Source organism: Cucurbita pepo, chromosome LG15, assembly GCF_002806865.2.
Source record: "Cucurbita pepo subsp. pepo cultivar mu-cu-16 chromosome LG15, ASM280686v2, whole genome shotgun sequence".
In the NCBI taxonomy this organism is placed as follows: domain Eukaryota; kingdom Viridiplantae; phylum Streptophyta; class Magnoliopsida; order Cucurbitales; family Cucurbitaceae; genus Cucurbita; species Cucurbita pepo.
Genome location: NC_036652.1, coordinates 2,985,866 through 3,000,487, shown reverse-complemented (window position 1 = coordinate 3,000,487; position 14,622 = coordinate 2,985,866). Strand labels below are relative to the sequence as shown.

The window sequence follows — 14,622 nt, the reverse complement described above, 5'->3', positions numbered from 1 at the left end:
ATAATAGTCGGAAACACAAGTCGCAAAAAGTTTAGAAGTGAGATCCGATCAACTTCGATTCTAAAACAATAAGAATCAGCAGCTGATGCAAAAATACTATAAATCAGTCAAAGTCATGTAAAAGGTTTGGAAGGCATCATACAGGAACCGATTGCTCCCATGGATGAGGACTAGTTATGTTGTCCACGTCATAAACTTGAAACGTTACTATCCCAAAAAAAAAGACACCAATAACAATGCGGCAACACGACCTCCTGCCATGATGAAGAATCTCATTACGAAGGAAGTAGAAGAGAGTTCGGTTGATACGACACATCAACAGATCAAGAAAAGACTTATAAAAGTTCTTAGTAGATCGGAAAAGATATCATAGTGCCGAGATCGGTTGGAAACACTTCGAGAGAGCAAAAGTCAGCCTCATCCTACATTACTCAGTTCGTTAAGAGTTAGTTGATAAAGACGTCAACCAATTGAGTGGAGAAGAATATCACAATCACGCTTGTCAAAGGTGTGTTACCTGTAGTCGCATTTTGGATGTCACCGTCATGTTTATCCAAGACGTGTTGTCTGTAGTCTCATGCTCGTTCGAGACCCCTTTTACTTGTTTTCATGTAGTTAGGTCTTTATCATTTCTATTATATCAATTCGAAAATGTATGACCGTTCACCAAAATCATATTTGTACCTACCAAGACTAAAATACCTCAAAATGTATTATAGGGAGATGTGATAAGTTTTCAATTCTTCCTACCCAAGTTATATGTATGTCCTAATAGTTGCTTAAGGCACCCAACCTTTCTATTCCTAAGATATCTCTCATCTCTCACTTATTTTACCTTTTCATGGATCTCTCTCCCTCCATCCCTAGTATATTTGTTGGCTCTACACCAATTAGATTTTAGTTCATTAATTTTTAACTAATCAAGTTTAGTTTACAAACTTTCAACTACTTGGGTGTGGTTCAATGATTTTTACAAAAATAAAAGTTATAAAACGAGATCATAGTGATAATTGGGTTCAATTTAATCAAACGAGATGCCTGTCATAGTGATACAGATCTATCTCTAAGCGACATAAAAAAAAAACAAAGTCTATAAATGATAAAAAAAACAATTTGTTGATAGATATAAAAACGACATATTATTGATATACACTATCATTGATAGACTTTAAGACTTCAAAAAATGTAAAATTTGTAAATTATTTCTTTGTGTGATGCATTTGTAAATTTATTGGATAGTTACAAATACGACCAACAATTCTGCCTCTCATTAATTGTGACATCTTTGCAAATAAAAAGCCACCAACTTTCTATTACATCACTAACATCGGCATGATAAAAAAGACTGAAAAATATATAATAGTGTTTTGTCAGTTCTATCTTTTTATTATTTTTATTATAATAGAGAATCAATATAGAATCCGTATCTAAAAATATAAACATCTAAAAGTGTTAGAAAATTGTTATTATTACAGTAGGACGTTGAGAAGCCAATGAAATAGATATTGTTACATTGCATAGTTGACCTAAATAATTAATTAAACATCCATTTTTTGAAAATAATTGGTTGGAAAAATTAGGTTTTTTTTAGCTAAAATCTTCCCTCCTAAGTATTCTCTACCTACCCACCTGTGTCGGTTTCGGGTACAGGTACCCTTTTGTTGAAGGTCGTTCGAGCTTTAAGTTAGAACAAGAATAAAATTATATTGACAAAGAAAGTTTTTTTTTTTAATTTAATAATTTAAAAAATGAGAGATGCATCAATCATTAAAATGCTAATTAGTGTATTGTCTTATAAGATAGACTTAAATTTAAAAATTTAACTTACCTACCTAACATACCTAATTAAAAATTGTTAAACCATATAAAAACAATAATGGTTAAATAGAACAAGAATAAAATAGGACGGAGACAAGTTAAATTTAGAGTTAGAAGAGTAAACATTAACCTATAAATATCACTCTACACCTCTTCTATATCCTATCACTTGGTTCCTTTTTCTCTCTCTCATGCTTATCATGAACACTTGTATCATTAAGTTTTCTTGGTCTCTTCTTGTAATCTTACATGTTTTTCTTTCCCTTCCACTTTTGTTTTTTAACCATGTCTCAGTTGCTGAATTAACATTCAATATTGTTACTCTCGGAGCTAAGCCCGATGAAAAGACCGATGCTTCGCCTGTGCTTCAAACGGCATGGGCTAAGGCCTGTGACTCATCTGAACCGGCCACTATTTACGTTCCCGAGGGTATATTCTTCGTTTTAAGTGTGAGATTTAATGGACCTTGTAAGAACAATGCTATTACTATTCTCATTGATGGAACTCTTGTGGCTTCCTCGGACATTCAAGTTTTAGCTAATTCTAGTTCTTGGATTTTGTTTAATCACATAAATGGACTTTCCATTACTGGCGGTATTATTGATGGGCAAGGAACTGCCTTATGGAATTGTAAACGCTCAGGGAAGAGTTGCCCCATTGGAGCCAGGGTATGCAAAATTTGAGTTGGCTCCATATAAAAAAAAATTTAAAAGTTTTTCTTTTAACAAAAAGTTGAAAGAAAATGAATGGATTAATTACAATATTATTTTAAATTTTTACTAATTCTCGCTTTGGATTGTTTTGAATTGACAGAGTCTTCAAATAAATGATGGAAAGAACGTGAACATCAATGGATTATCTTCAATTAACAGCCAATTGTTCAGCATTGTAATGAATCGATGCCAAAACGTGCATATGACAAGAGTGAATGTCTTGGCTCCAGGGGATAGTCCAAACACTGATGGCATCCATGTGCAACAATCATCAGATGTGACCATCCTCAACTCGAACATTGGAAATGGTGACGACTGCATCTCCATCAGTCCAGGAACATCTAACATGTGGATCGAAGGTATTACATGTGGACCTGGACATGGAATCAGGTAACTAGAGATAGATTAGGATTAAGATGTTTAGTAATGTTTTTTAAAAGGTTTAAATAAATTTGTCACATCCAATTTTAAAAGATAAAAATAAGTGTCAAATTAAATTTGAATGATTAAAATATATTCTAAATTTATTTTGAAGTTGAGAAAAATGATTTAAATTATTTTAAAATTATTTTGGATAAAAATAGTTATATAATATATTAGATTAGAATGAGGAAATTAAAGGTCGGAAATATTTGGTATTTTTTTGAATGTGTTTGTAGCATTGGGAGCTTGGGGATAAAGGCCGAGGAGGATGGAGTGCATAATGTTACAGTGACATTATCTACTTTCACCGGGACTCAGAATGGAGTAANTGCAGGCGATAGTCCAAACACTAATGGCATCCATGTGCAAATATCAGATGTGACCATCCTCAACTCGAACAATGAAAACGGTGACGACTGCATTTCCATCAGTCCAGAGACATCCAACATGTGGATCGAAAGTATTACATGTGGACCTAGACATGGAATCAGGTAACTAGAGATAGATTAGAATGAACATGTTTAGAAATGTTTTTTAAAGGGTTTAAATAAATTTGTCACATTAATTTTTAAAAGATAATCTAAACATTAAACCTCATGAAACATTTGGTATTTTGTTGAATGTGTTTGTAGCATTGGGAGCTTAGGGATAGAGGTTGAGGAGGATGGAGTACATAACATTACAGTGAAATCATCTACATTCACGGGGACTCAAAATGGAGTAAGGATTAAGTCTTGGGGAAGACCAAGCAATGGATTCGCTACAAACGTTTATTTTCAACACATTATTATGGATAATGTGAAAAACCCAATCATAATTGATCAAAATTATTGTCCACCCTTCAAAGAATGTCCTAGTCATGTATATTTCCTCATTAATCTCATACATGTTAATTTTTTTCTAATTATATTTAAGCTTAAATTTGATGAAGAGAACTTAAATTTTAAATTTTATAAATAATTAATTAATTTTATTTTAATTGTTTGAAATTTGTTTGTGTTTAAGATGGGCTCAAAATTATTAGTATTATTTTTTGGTACATTAAATTACTTTTATAGGTAATAAATTAGGGATGCTATTACTCTCGGATGTCTTAAAATGGTATGAAGCTTTTATGATTTTATTTTTTAATTTATCCAAAATATCTAATATTATTGGTGATAATTGCTCTAACTTATATAACTATCTAGAAAATCTAAGAATATGCTCGATTTATATCTTATTTGTTGTATATATTCATATCTTATTATTGAATTCCTAATTTATATTTGGTTTTATAATATAGTTTTATAATATAACTTAGGGTTTCATGGAATTAAAAATTTTAGGTGGAGAATAACTTAGTAAAACAAGTTTGCATGGTAAATTATTTTATAGATGTCCTTGTTTATTGGTTTTCATAGCATATTTTGATTGTTCTTTATTTTAATAGTATTCTGAGTTAAAGTTAGCGAAGTAACATACCAAGACATCAAGGGAACTTCGGCCACTGAAATAGCAATCAATTTTGATTGTAGTCCAACAAATCATTGCACTGGATTAAGCTTGATAGACATAAATCTAACTTACGAGAATCACATCGCTAAAGCTTCATGTAAAAATGCTGAAGGAACTACCTCTAGTGTGGTTGAACCTTCTAGTTGTTTAGCATGGACAAACTTTTATCCATATACTATAGATCCTCTAGGTTATTCTTAAAGATGATCCTCTTGTATGTCAATCACATATGGGATAATATTAAATTTTAAATAAAATAATCAAAGTTATTATTAAAATTAAACAATTAATTACAAGGCTTTAGGGCATAAATCTTAACACTCTCGACCACCTAGATATTTAGACATTTTCTCTACTGTTTATGTTACCCTAGTTTATCTGAGTGGCCTAGATCATAAATTGTAGCATCATGGTGTCTACTTATTCCAATACTTGTTCTTAGCATGCCTTTCCTTATAAGGAATTTGAGTAGGGTCGATCTCAGTCAAGCCTCTACTTGCTCTACCATCTAGTATAGTACCACTTCAGGTTTTAGGGTCCATAATCTATCATCATGCAATAGACACCAAGTTATTAGGTATTGTAACAAATTGTATCCTAATTAGTTCATAAGACGGTAACTGACATATGCATATAATTCACATAAGGAGTGAGATCATGCCTACTAACCTTACAACTTACATACCTTGTCAAGGTTAGGTGATTAAGTCAAGCTGCAGGCTATCACGGTCATGCTTGTCCAAGGCGTGTTGCCTACGGTCGCGTGTCAGATGTCCCAATCATGCTTGTTCATGACGTGTTGTCCACAGCCGCATGCCCGTTCCAAACCCCTTTACTTACTTTCAAGTTAGATAGGCATTTACTATTATTGTTGTGTTAGTACGGGGTGTATGACCTGTCAACAAAATCATGTCTACATCTGTTAGGGCTAAAATGCCTCAAAATGTACTATAAGGTATGTGACTAGTCATCAATTCTTCCTATTCCGGTTATATGCTATCAATGTTGTGGTTGTTCCTTATTTTCTTTTAGCCTATACTATCTTGTTTGCTCGGTTAGAATAAGTGTCGCATAATCACTATCCCGCTGCCACAATAGTTCGATTGTGATAAGTAGTATCAAAGCCAAGTTGGCTCCTTGAATCGTAGGACACAAACATGTCTGCTGCAAAAGAACTGGGCAAGTCCCAGACTAAACAATTGGTAGAGATAAAAAATTAGTTACTCTACCTAAGTGAAGTTCCTGATGAATTGGAGTTTTTAAAATCTCGCATGAATTTTATTTTCGCTAAAGCTGACAGGATCAACGAGTTGGCAGATCGCCTTGAGAAACTAATGTCCATGTATTAATGGTTAGGGTCAAGGCGCCAAAAGACTGCCACAACTGCTAGTGGCTCAAGCGTGGGGATAGCTCGACGAGCTCTGTTGCTTGAATGGAAGAACATATTGAGGGCTTAGACAATACTCGGCAAGCGATCGTTCAAATTGTCTAAAAAATATCTAAAATTTTGAGAGTAGCCTTTGGAGTGGTTAGAGATGAAGTGGCGAATTTGAGAATCAAACTCGAATAGCACAAGCCTTTTTATGGGGTTCGAGATGCCAAGCCTCTAGAGAACTTTATCTTTGACCTCGAATAGTACTTTCAAGCCAAAAATGTCATAGCATAAGAAGTGAAGGTTACATTGGCAAGAATTCATCTAGTCGATGATGCAAAGTTTTGGTGGAGATCCAAGTATATCGACATTCAAGATGGTCGATGTATTGTGGACACTTGGGTACTACGCATAGAAAAGCTGGCACTTGGCCATAGCATGGAGGAGTGAGCGAGCCTACTCGAGATGGACCCCACATGATTTATTTATTTTCACGCTTCGCATGTTCTTCTACTTAAACGTGAGACCTATGTGATATTAGATCGACGCTCTAACCAATTGAACTATTCAACTTGGCTATTGATAAAGTCGGCTCCTCTGCAATGATATACCACCAGTGGATTAAACCAGGCTCTGATACCACTTGTTGACTTCTGGCAATTAAGAGAAAAACGTCGACGGAGTAAAAAATGGCCGAAGGGAAACTTCTTCGAAGAAGAAAATAACGGAAAACAAACGGAGAGAGAATATTTGCACTGAACACCCGATTGATTTCATTTCTCATTAGTTGGGATATTTAAATAACAATTTACATCTAAAAATGAAAAGACGTGGGAAACTTAATTAAGGCGCTACCACTCAACGTGTACTTCCCACTCACTTTAATTGTGTGGGTTTAAAGTTACCTAAAAAAATAGTTAACTAAAAATTAGGGATCACTCTCACTGAAAGGTAGGGATTTACGTAACAGGTAGGGATTTATCTAACACCCGTTCCCCCCGGAATCTAAATTGTTCTAATCTCAGCTTGATCATGACTTGGTCAGCAGCTTGAAACTCTAATGCTCTTCGTTTGCGGTCTACCCACTTCTTTATTCTTCTGGAGGCTTTCTCTAAGTACGCTCGTGCTATTTCGAACGTTTGCTTCCACTCTTTGGTGAAGTTGTAGGCTTGAGGGCTTCTCCCAGCATAAGGGTGGTCAATGACATGGGGCATCAGTGGTTGTCTACCGCATACTATTTCAAAAGGGGTTTTCTCTGTCGACGAGCTTTGTTCGCAATTAAAGCTAAACTGAGCAACATCAAGCATCTGAACCCAATTCTTTTGTCGCACATCGATAAAATGACGTAAGAACTCCTCAAGCATACTGTTGAACCTTTCTGTTTTTCTATTAGTTTGGGGGTGATAACTCGAAGAGACGTTTAGGATCGACCCCAATAGCTTGAACAATTCAGTCCAAAAGGTCCCTGTGAATCTCAGATCGCGATCACTGACAATGCTGGTGGGAATGCCCCACAACTTGACTACGTGTCGGAAAAATAATTGTGCGGTCGGTTCAGCTGAGCGTGAGTTGGGATAAATGTGGCATATTTGGTGAATCTGTGAATGATGACCAAGATGGACTTCATTTCTCCTACCTTGGGGAGGTGTGTGATGAAGTTTAGAGAAACACTTTTCCACGGTCGGGACGGGACTCGTAGAGGTTCTAGTAGTCCCGCAATTTTGTTTCGTTCAACCTTGTCTTGTTGGCAGATAAGACAGGTCATTGTGAACTGTATTGCATCGTCTCTTGGTTATAAACTTGTTTTTTTTATATAAGTTTTTTTTTTGGGTAAAAAATAGTGGTTAATATTACATTTTATTGTTTATTTCTCCATGAAAAAAGGCTGTAGATATTAGAGTTAGTGGAACTCATTTTTAGGGAGGTGAATAGTAGAATGAATGGTGGAGTGTTTTTTAGGGAGAGGAATAGCAGAATGAGTGGTGGGGTGTTTTATTTGTAGCAGAAATGGGTAAACTTTTTATTATATAAAGAAAATGGTGCCAAGTTCTAATGACACCACAAAAAGAAGAAATAATTTGTGTTTTCGCTTCTTCTCCCATTCTGTTACGTTTTTTTTTTCTTTCAATTGGTATCAGATCTACAAGATCAAGGCCTGTTTTCAATCATGTCTCACCTAGAGATTGAGCGGTCAAGAAGGGAGAGAGATAAAAAAATGAGACATGAATCGAGTTATAGGAGCCAAAACACCGGTGCGATAGAAGGTGATGCCTCACATGAGGTGAGTGTACGGATTCCAGAAAAGGAGGGATCTGTCACACTTAAATACCCGATGCTGACAAAATGCAACTATGCAGCTTAGGCGATTAAGATGGAGGTATTTATGATGGCACAAGGTGTTTGGGAGGCAATTGAGTCACCCGAAATAGTAGATAACCGTAAAGATAAGATGACTTTAGTAGCTATTTATCAAAGCATTGGAGAACATACGTTGCTACAGTTGGGTGTCAAGAAAACGGCCAAGGAAGCCTGGATCATGCTGAAAAATATGAATCTAGGTGAGTAAAGAGTGAAAGAAGTTAGAACGCAGACTCTCTGGCGGGAGTTTGAAGCGTTGAGGATGGGTGATTCAGAAAGTATTGATGAGTATTCTGAAAAACTCACTATTATTGGCAACAAATTGAGAGGCCTCGGGAATACTGTGGATGATATCCAAGTAGTTAAGAAACTTCTACGATCCACCTCTGCAAAGTTTCTTCAAATCACTTCAACGATTGAGGAGTTTAGTGATCTCAAAATGAAATCCGTTGATGAGATTATTGGATCACTCAAGGCACATATAGAAAGGTTGCAAGGGTTTAGAGAAAAAGATGAAACGTTCTTCTCACTCATGCAGAATGGAAGGAACGAGAGAATGCAAAATCCTCAAAGAAAGAAAGGAAGGATCAAGGAAGTTCTAGAGGAGGCAGCGGACGGGGTCGTGGAAGATGGAGAGGCCGTGGGAGAAGTGACTGGCATCGAGGAGATGAAGGAGAGTCGCAAACTCAAAAGAAGAGATTTGACAAAAGTAAAATTAAATGTTTCAGGTGGCAGAAAATAGGACACTTCGCATCAGAGTGTTCCACAAAAGACGAACAACTCAACCTGATAGAGATGCAAAAGGATGAGGAGTCTTCATTGCTGATGATAGAGGCGTGTGAAATTGAAACCACACATGATAAAGAGCCTAATTTTGTGATGTTGAAATGAAACTATAGTGCCGCCACCAAACAATATTATAGTTGAAAATTCCTGGTTCCTAGATACTGGAGCAAGCAACCACATGTCAGGAGAAAGGAGGGTGTTTCGTGAGCTCGACACATTTGTTGTTGGAAAGGTACGCTTTGGTGATAACTCTGTAATAGACATTTGTGGTCGAGGAATAGTGCTCTTCAAATGCAAAACCGATGAGCACTTGATCTTATCACAAGTCTATTACATACCTAAACTCAAGAGCAATATTATAAGTTTGGGACAACTGGATGAGACTGAAAATAAAATTGTCATAGAGAACAGTGTGATGAAGATATATGACAGAGCTAGAAGCCTGATTATTATGGTGACCAGACAATCCAACAGATTGTATGTAGCTAAGCTGAAGCTTGCGGATCAGGTGTGTTTAATGACAAATATCAGTAACAGTGGTTGGCTATGGCACGTGAGGTATGGATACCTGAATTTTCACTCTTTAAAACAATTAAATGACAAGAGAATGGTTGAAGGGTTGCCGAGAATCACCCAGGTCAATCAATTATGCGAAGGGTGTTTAATTGGAAAGCAGCATAGGACTCCTTTTCCCCGAACAACGACATATTGTGCGAAGGAGTCATTGGATCTTGTCCATGGAGATCTATGTGGACCTATTTCTCCAATGACGTATGGAGGTAACTGATATTTTATGTTACCAGTGGATGAGTTTTCACGATTTATGTGGGTGTTTATGTTGAAAAACAAGGATGAAACACTGCTGGTGTTTAAAAAGTTCAAGATCAGTGTGAAGGTAGAGAAAGGCAAGAAGATTAAGAGCTTTAGAACGGACCGTGGAGGAGAGTTTGTATCTACTGTTTTTAAAGACTATTGCGAGAATGAAGGCATCAAGAGACTTCTTACTGCACCATTTTCACCACAGCAAAATGGCGTAGTAGAAAGGCGTAATCGAACGGTGGTAGAGATGGCCAGATGTATGTTAAAGAGCAAAGAGATGCCTGCAAAATTTTGGGGAGAAGCTATCAAAACTGCCGTGTATATTCTAAACAGATCGCCAACAAAAGGAGTTGCAAATGGCACACCGTATCAAGCTATGTTTGAAAAGATACCAAAGGTTCATCACTTTAAAATCTTCGGGTGTCTTGCTGATAGAAGTGTGAAGACAATTATGTTGGGATATGAAGATGGAACCAAAGCTTACAGACTATTGGATCCATAAAAGAACAGAATTATGGTGAGCAGGGATGTACTGTTTGAAGAGGAGAAAAAGTGGTGTTGGGAAGAAATCTCAAATGGTGATGATGAACAAAGAGGAACTTTCACCGTTCAAATTTCAGAAAAACAGATTAGAATAGAGGAGTAGAATATTGAACAAATCGAAGTTGATCCAGATGAAAGACAAAGGAAAAATTCGTTCTCAGCTTTATCGACACCAGACAGTACCTCAAATGCATCATCGTCAAGCTCATCGACGCCGAAAAAGTTCAGGTCTCTAGAAGATATTTACAGAGAACTAAACGAAGTAGAGAAGAAAGCAGTGGATGTTTGTTTTCTTTCTATAGAGGAGCAAACCTCATATGAGGAAGCTCCTAAGAATGAAAACTGGAGGAATGCCATGAAGTCTGAAATTCTCTCCATTGGAACAGAACGTGGAAACTCACAGATTTGCCGAAGAATCATAAAGCAATCGGCATCAAATGGATTTTCAAGTTAAAGAAAAATCCAGATGGAGAAATCATGAAACATAAGGTGAGACTCATGGCAAAGGGATATGCACAGCAGTTTGGTGTAGATTATAGTGAAGTATTCGCACTAGTGGCCAGGTTAGAAACAGTGAGATTAATTCTTGCCTATGCAGCCATTAAGAATTGGGACATACATCACATGGATGTAAAGACAGCTTTTCTGAATGGCAAGTTAGAAGAGGAGGTGTATGTTGTTCAACCAGAAGGGTTCGTTGACAAGGAAAATCCAAACATGGTGTTAAAATTACATAAAGCCTCGTATGGATTAAAACAAGCTCCGAGGGCCTGGAATTTTAAACTTGATCAATGTTTGCTGTCACTTGGTTTTGTTATATGTCCATAGGAATATTCTCTCTACAAGAAAATTAATGGAGTTGAAGCAATGATAATCGGTACATATGTGGATGACTTAATCATAGCCGGCTCAAACAAACAAGTTATAGCTCAGTTCAAGGAAGAGATGCACCAGAAATTTGAGATGGACTTTTGAGCTATTACTTGGGTATTGAGGTACGACAAAGCAGTGAATCAATCACTTTATGTCAAGCCGGATATGCAAGACAAATCCTAGAGAAGCTAGGAATGGAGGAGTGCAATCCTTGTTCGATTCCCATGGAACCAAGAATGAAGATGAGCAAACATGGGGGTGGAGAACCTGTAGTTGACAAAACACTTTACAGAAGTGTTATTGGAAGCTTACGCTATCTGGTTAATACCCGTTCCGACATAGCCTACTCAGTTGGTGTGATGAGTACATATATGGAGGCACCAACAACTTCACATCTCACAGCAGTAAAACAAATATTGAGGTATGTGAAAGGTACTCTAAGTTTTGGCTGTGTTTATAAGAAGTTATCGAATGTGGAGCTGGTAGGATTTAGCGACAGTGATATGGCTAGGGATATTGATGATAGGATGAGTACAACTGGAGTGTTGTACTATTTGGGAGAAAATCCAATAACCTGGGTATCATAGAAGCAGAAGGTGGTGGCTTTTTCAACATGCGAGGCTGAGTACATAGCCGCAACTGCTGGAACGTGTCAAGGAGTATGGTTGGACAGGATTTTGAGCAGCATCAGTCAACTGCAAATAAAACCCAAGCTTAATGTTGACAACAAGTCAGCTATTGCGTTGGCGAAAAATCCTGTTTACCATCATCGAAGTAAGCACATTGATACCAGGTTCCACTTTATTCGCCAATGTGTACAAACTGAAGCTATTGAACTGGAATATGTGAACATAAATGAACAGTTGGCGGATATTCTGACAAAGCCGTTAGCAAGACAACGGTTCCTGAAGTTAAGAGAGAAGATTGGCTTGAAGGAAGTCGACTCAACATAGTTAAACAAGTTTAGAGGAGTGATTATTGGTTATAAACTTGTTTTTTTTTATATATGTTTTTTTTTTGGTTAAAAAATAGTGGTTAATATTTATTTTTATTGCTTATTTCTCCATGAAAAAAGGCTGGAGATATTGGAGTTAGTGGAACTCATTTTTAGGGAGAGGAATAGTAGAATGAGTGGTGGAGTGTTTTTTAGGGAGAGGAATAGCAGAATGAGTGGTGGAGTGTTTGCTTATTTGTAGCATAAATGGGCAAACATTTTATTATATAAAGAAAATGGTGCCAAGTTCTAATGACACCACAAAAAGAAAAAATAATTTGTGTGTCTTCGCTTCTTCTCCCCTTCTGTTACGTTTTTTTTTCTTTCAATGTCGCGGAGGTTCGGCCAATAGTACTCCTTTTTAGGAGGGTATAGGTTCTCTGCCACCCGTTGTGGCCCGCCCATGTGTGCTGTGACATTATTTTAGTAGGAGTCTCCTCAGGTTTCCCGAACAGGGGACGTAGAGAAAATTTCCTTTGGTGAAGAGTAAATTGTCTTCGACCCAAAACTGGCGAGTCTTCCCCTCTCTGGCTAACTACTGATGGCCTGAGGGGCCGGGCCTTTGGCTAGGTGTTTCTCGATACTTTCTTGTATCGTTCCACTCAACTTACTTTGCCGGATATGCAAGACAAATCCTAGAGAAGCTAGGAATGGGGGAGTGCAATGNCTTTTGAGCTATTACTTGGGTATTGAGGTACGACAAAGCAGTGAATCAATCACTTTATGTCAGGCCGGATATGCAAGACAAATCCTAGAGAAGCTAGGAATGGGGGAGTGCAATGCTTGTTCGATTCCCATGGAACAAAGAATGAAGATGAGCAAACATGGGAATGGAGAACCTGTAGTTGACGAAACACTTTACAGAAGTGTTATTGGAAGCTTACGCTATCTGGTTAATACCCGGCTTGACATAGCCTACTCAGTTGGTGTGATGAGTAGATATATGGAAGCACCAACAACTTCACATCTCACAACAGTAAAACAAATATTGAGGTATGTGAAAGGTACTCTAAGTTTTGGCTGTGTTTATAAGAAGTTATCAAATGTGGAGCTGGTAGGATTTAGCGACAGTGATATGGCTGGGGATATTGATGATAGGATGAGTACAACTGGAGTGTTGTACTATTTGGGAGTAAATCCAATAACCTGGGTATCACAGAAGCAGAAGATGGTGGCTTTGTCATCATGCGAGGCTGAGTACATAGCCGCAACTGCTGGAACATGTCAAGGAGTATGGTTGGGCAAGATTTTGAGCCGCATCAGTCAACTGCAAGTAAAACCCAAGCTTAATGTTGACAACAAGTCAGCTATTGCATTGGCGAAAAATCCTGTTTACCATAATCGAAGTAAGCACATTGATACAGGTTCCACTTTATTCGTCAATGTGTACAAATTGAAGCTATTGAACTGGAATATGTGAACACAGATGAACAGTTGGCGGATATTCTGACAAAGCCGTTAGCAAGACAACGGTTCCTGGAGTTAAGAGAGAAGATTGACTTGAAGAAAGTCGACTCAACATAGTTAAACAAGTTTAGAGGAGTGATTATTGGTTATAAACTTGTTTTTTTTATATAAGTTTTTTTTTTGGGTTAAAAAATAGTGGTTAATATTTATTTTTATTGCTTATTTCTCCATGAAAAAACGTGGAGATATTGGAGTTAGTGGAACTCATTTTTAGGGAGAGGAATAGTAGAATGGGAGGTGGAGTGTTTTTTAGGGAGAGGAATAGCAGAATGGGGGTGGAGTGTTTGCTTATTTGGAGCAGAAATGGGTAAACTTTTTATTATATAAAGAAAATGGTGCCAAGTTCTAATGACACCACAAAAATAAGAAATAATTTGTGTCTTCGCTTCTTCTCCCCTTCTGTTACGTTTTTTTTTTCTTTCATCGTCGCGGAGGTTCGGCCAATAGTACTCCTATTTAGGATGGTATAGGCTCTCTGCCACCCGTTGTGGCCCGCCCATGTGTGCTGTGACATTCTTTTAGTAGGAGTCTCCTCAAGTTTCCCGAAAAAGGGGACGTAGAGAAAATTTCCTTTAGTGAAGAGTAAATTGTCTTCGATCCAAAACTGGCGAGTCTTCCCCTCTCTAGCTAACTGTTGATGGCCTGAGCTATTGGATTTCGATAATCAGCCAGGGAAATCCCTTCTTCTCGGTGAGAGGAAATCTTCGACAAGAGGTTGTTGGAAAAAAAAAAATACGTAAAAATAACAAAGAGAGAGAAGCTAAAATTTTAACTGCGCTTCAAATCAGGTTATTTGATATTCTAAACAGATTTCCTATTTAAATATAAATTATCCTAAGGATGGCTGGAGAGTGGCCAACTAAACCTGTGCCACTCCCTACAAAATTGCCATCTAAAACTTTGGTGATCCATTCGACGTGTTTGTCAAATGGTCAAACGGAGGTATTTTGAAATCGTGT

The 14,622-nt window shown here is 37.2% G+C and overlaps 1 protein-coding gene and 1 pseudogene across 1 annotated transcript; both read left to right on the top strand.

The window, feature by feature from the left end:
• The first annotated feature begins 2,018 nt into the window (after window positions 1-2,018).
• On the top strand, window positions 2,019-4,652 carry LOC111776362 (annotated as a pseudogene).
• Window positions 4,653-8,443: 3,791 nt separating this feature from the next.
• On the top strand, window positions 8,444-10,288 carry LOC111776361. Its single transcript, XM_023655794.1, has 3 exons — window positions 8,444-8,909; window positions 9,081-9,475; window positions 9,818-10,288. Exons 1-3 carry the CDS (start codon window positions 8,444-8,446, stop codon window positions 10,286-10,288), a joined length of 1,332 nt encoding a protein of 443 aa, XP_023511562.1.
• The last annotated feature ends 4,334 nt before the right edge of the window (window positions 10,289-14,622 follow it).

Bases quoted from the DNA above. Each gene is read 5' to 3' on its own strand.
- LOC111776361 (XM_023655794.1), top strand. From the start codon at position 8,444: ATGGGTGATTCAGAAAGTATTGATGAGTATTCTGAAAAACTCACTATT. The intron at 8,910-9,080 runs GTGGCAGAAAAT...ATGAAACTATAG, and splicing joins AGTAAAATTAAATGTTTCAG to TGCCGCCACCAAACAATATT. The intron at 9,476-9,817 runs GTGTGTTTAATG...TTGAAAAACAAG, and splicing joins AGCTGAAGCTTGCGGATCAG to GATGAAACACTGCTGGTGTT.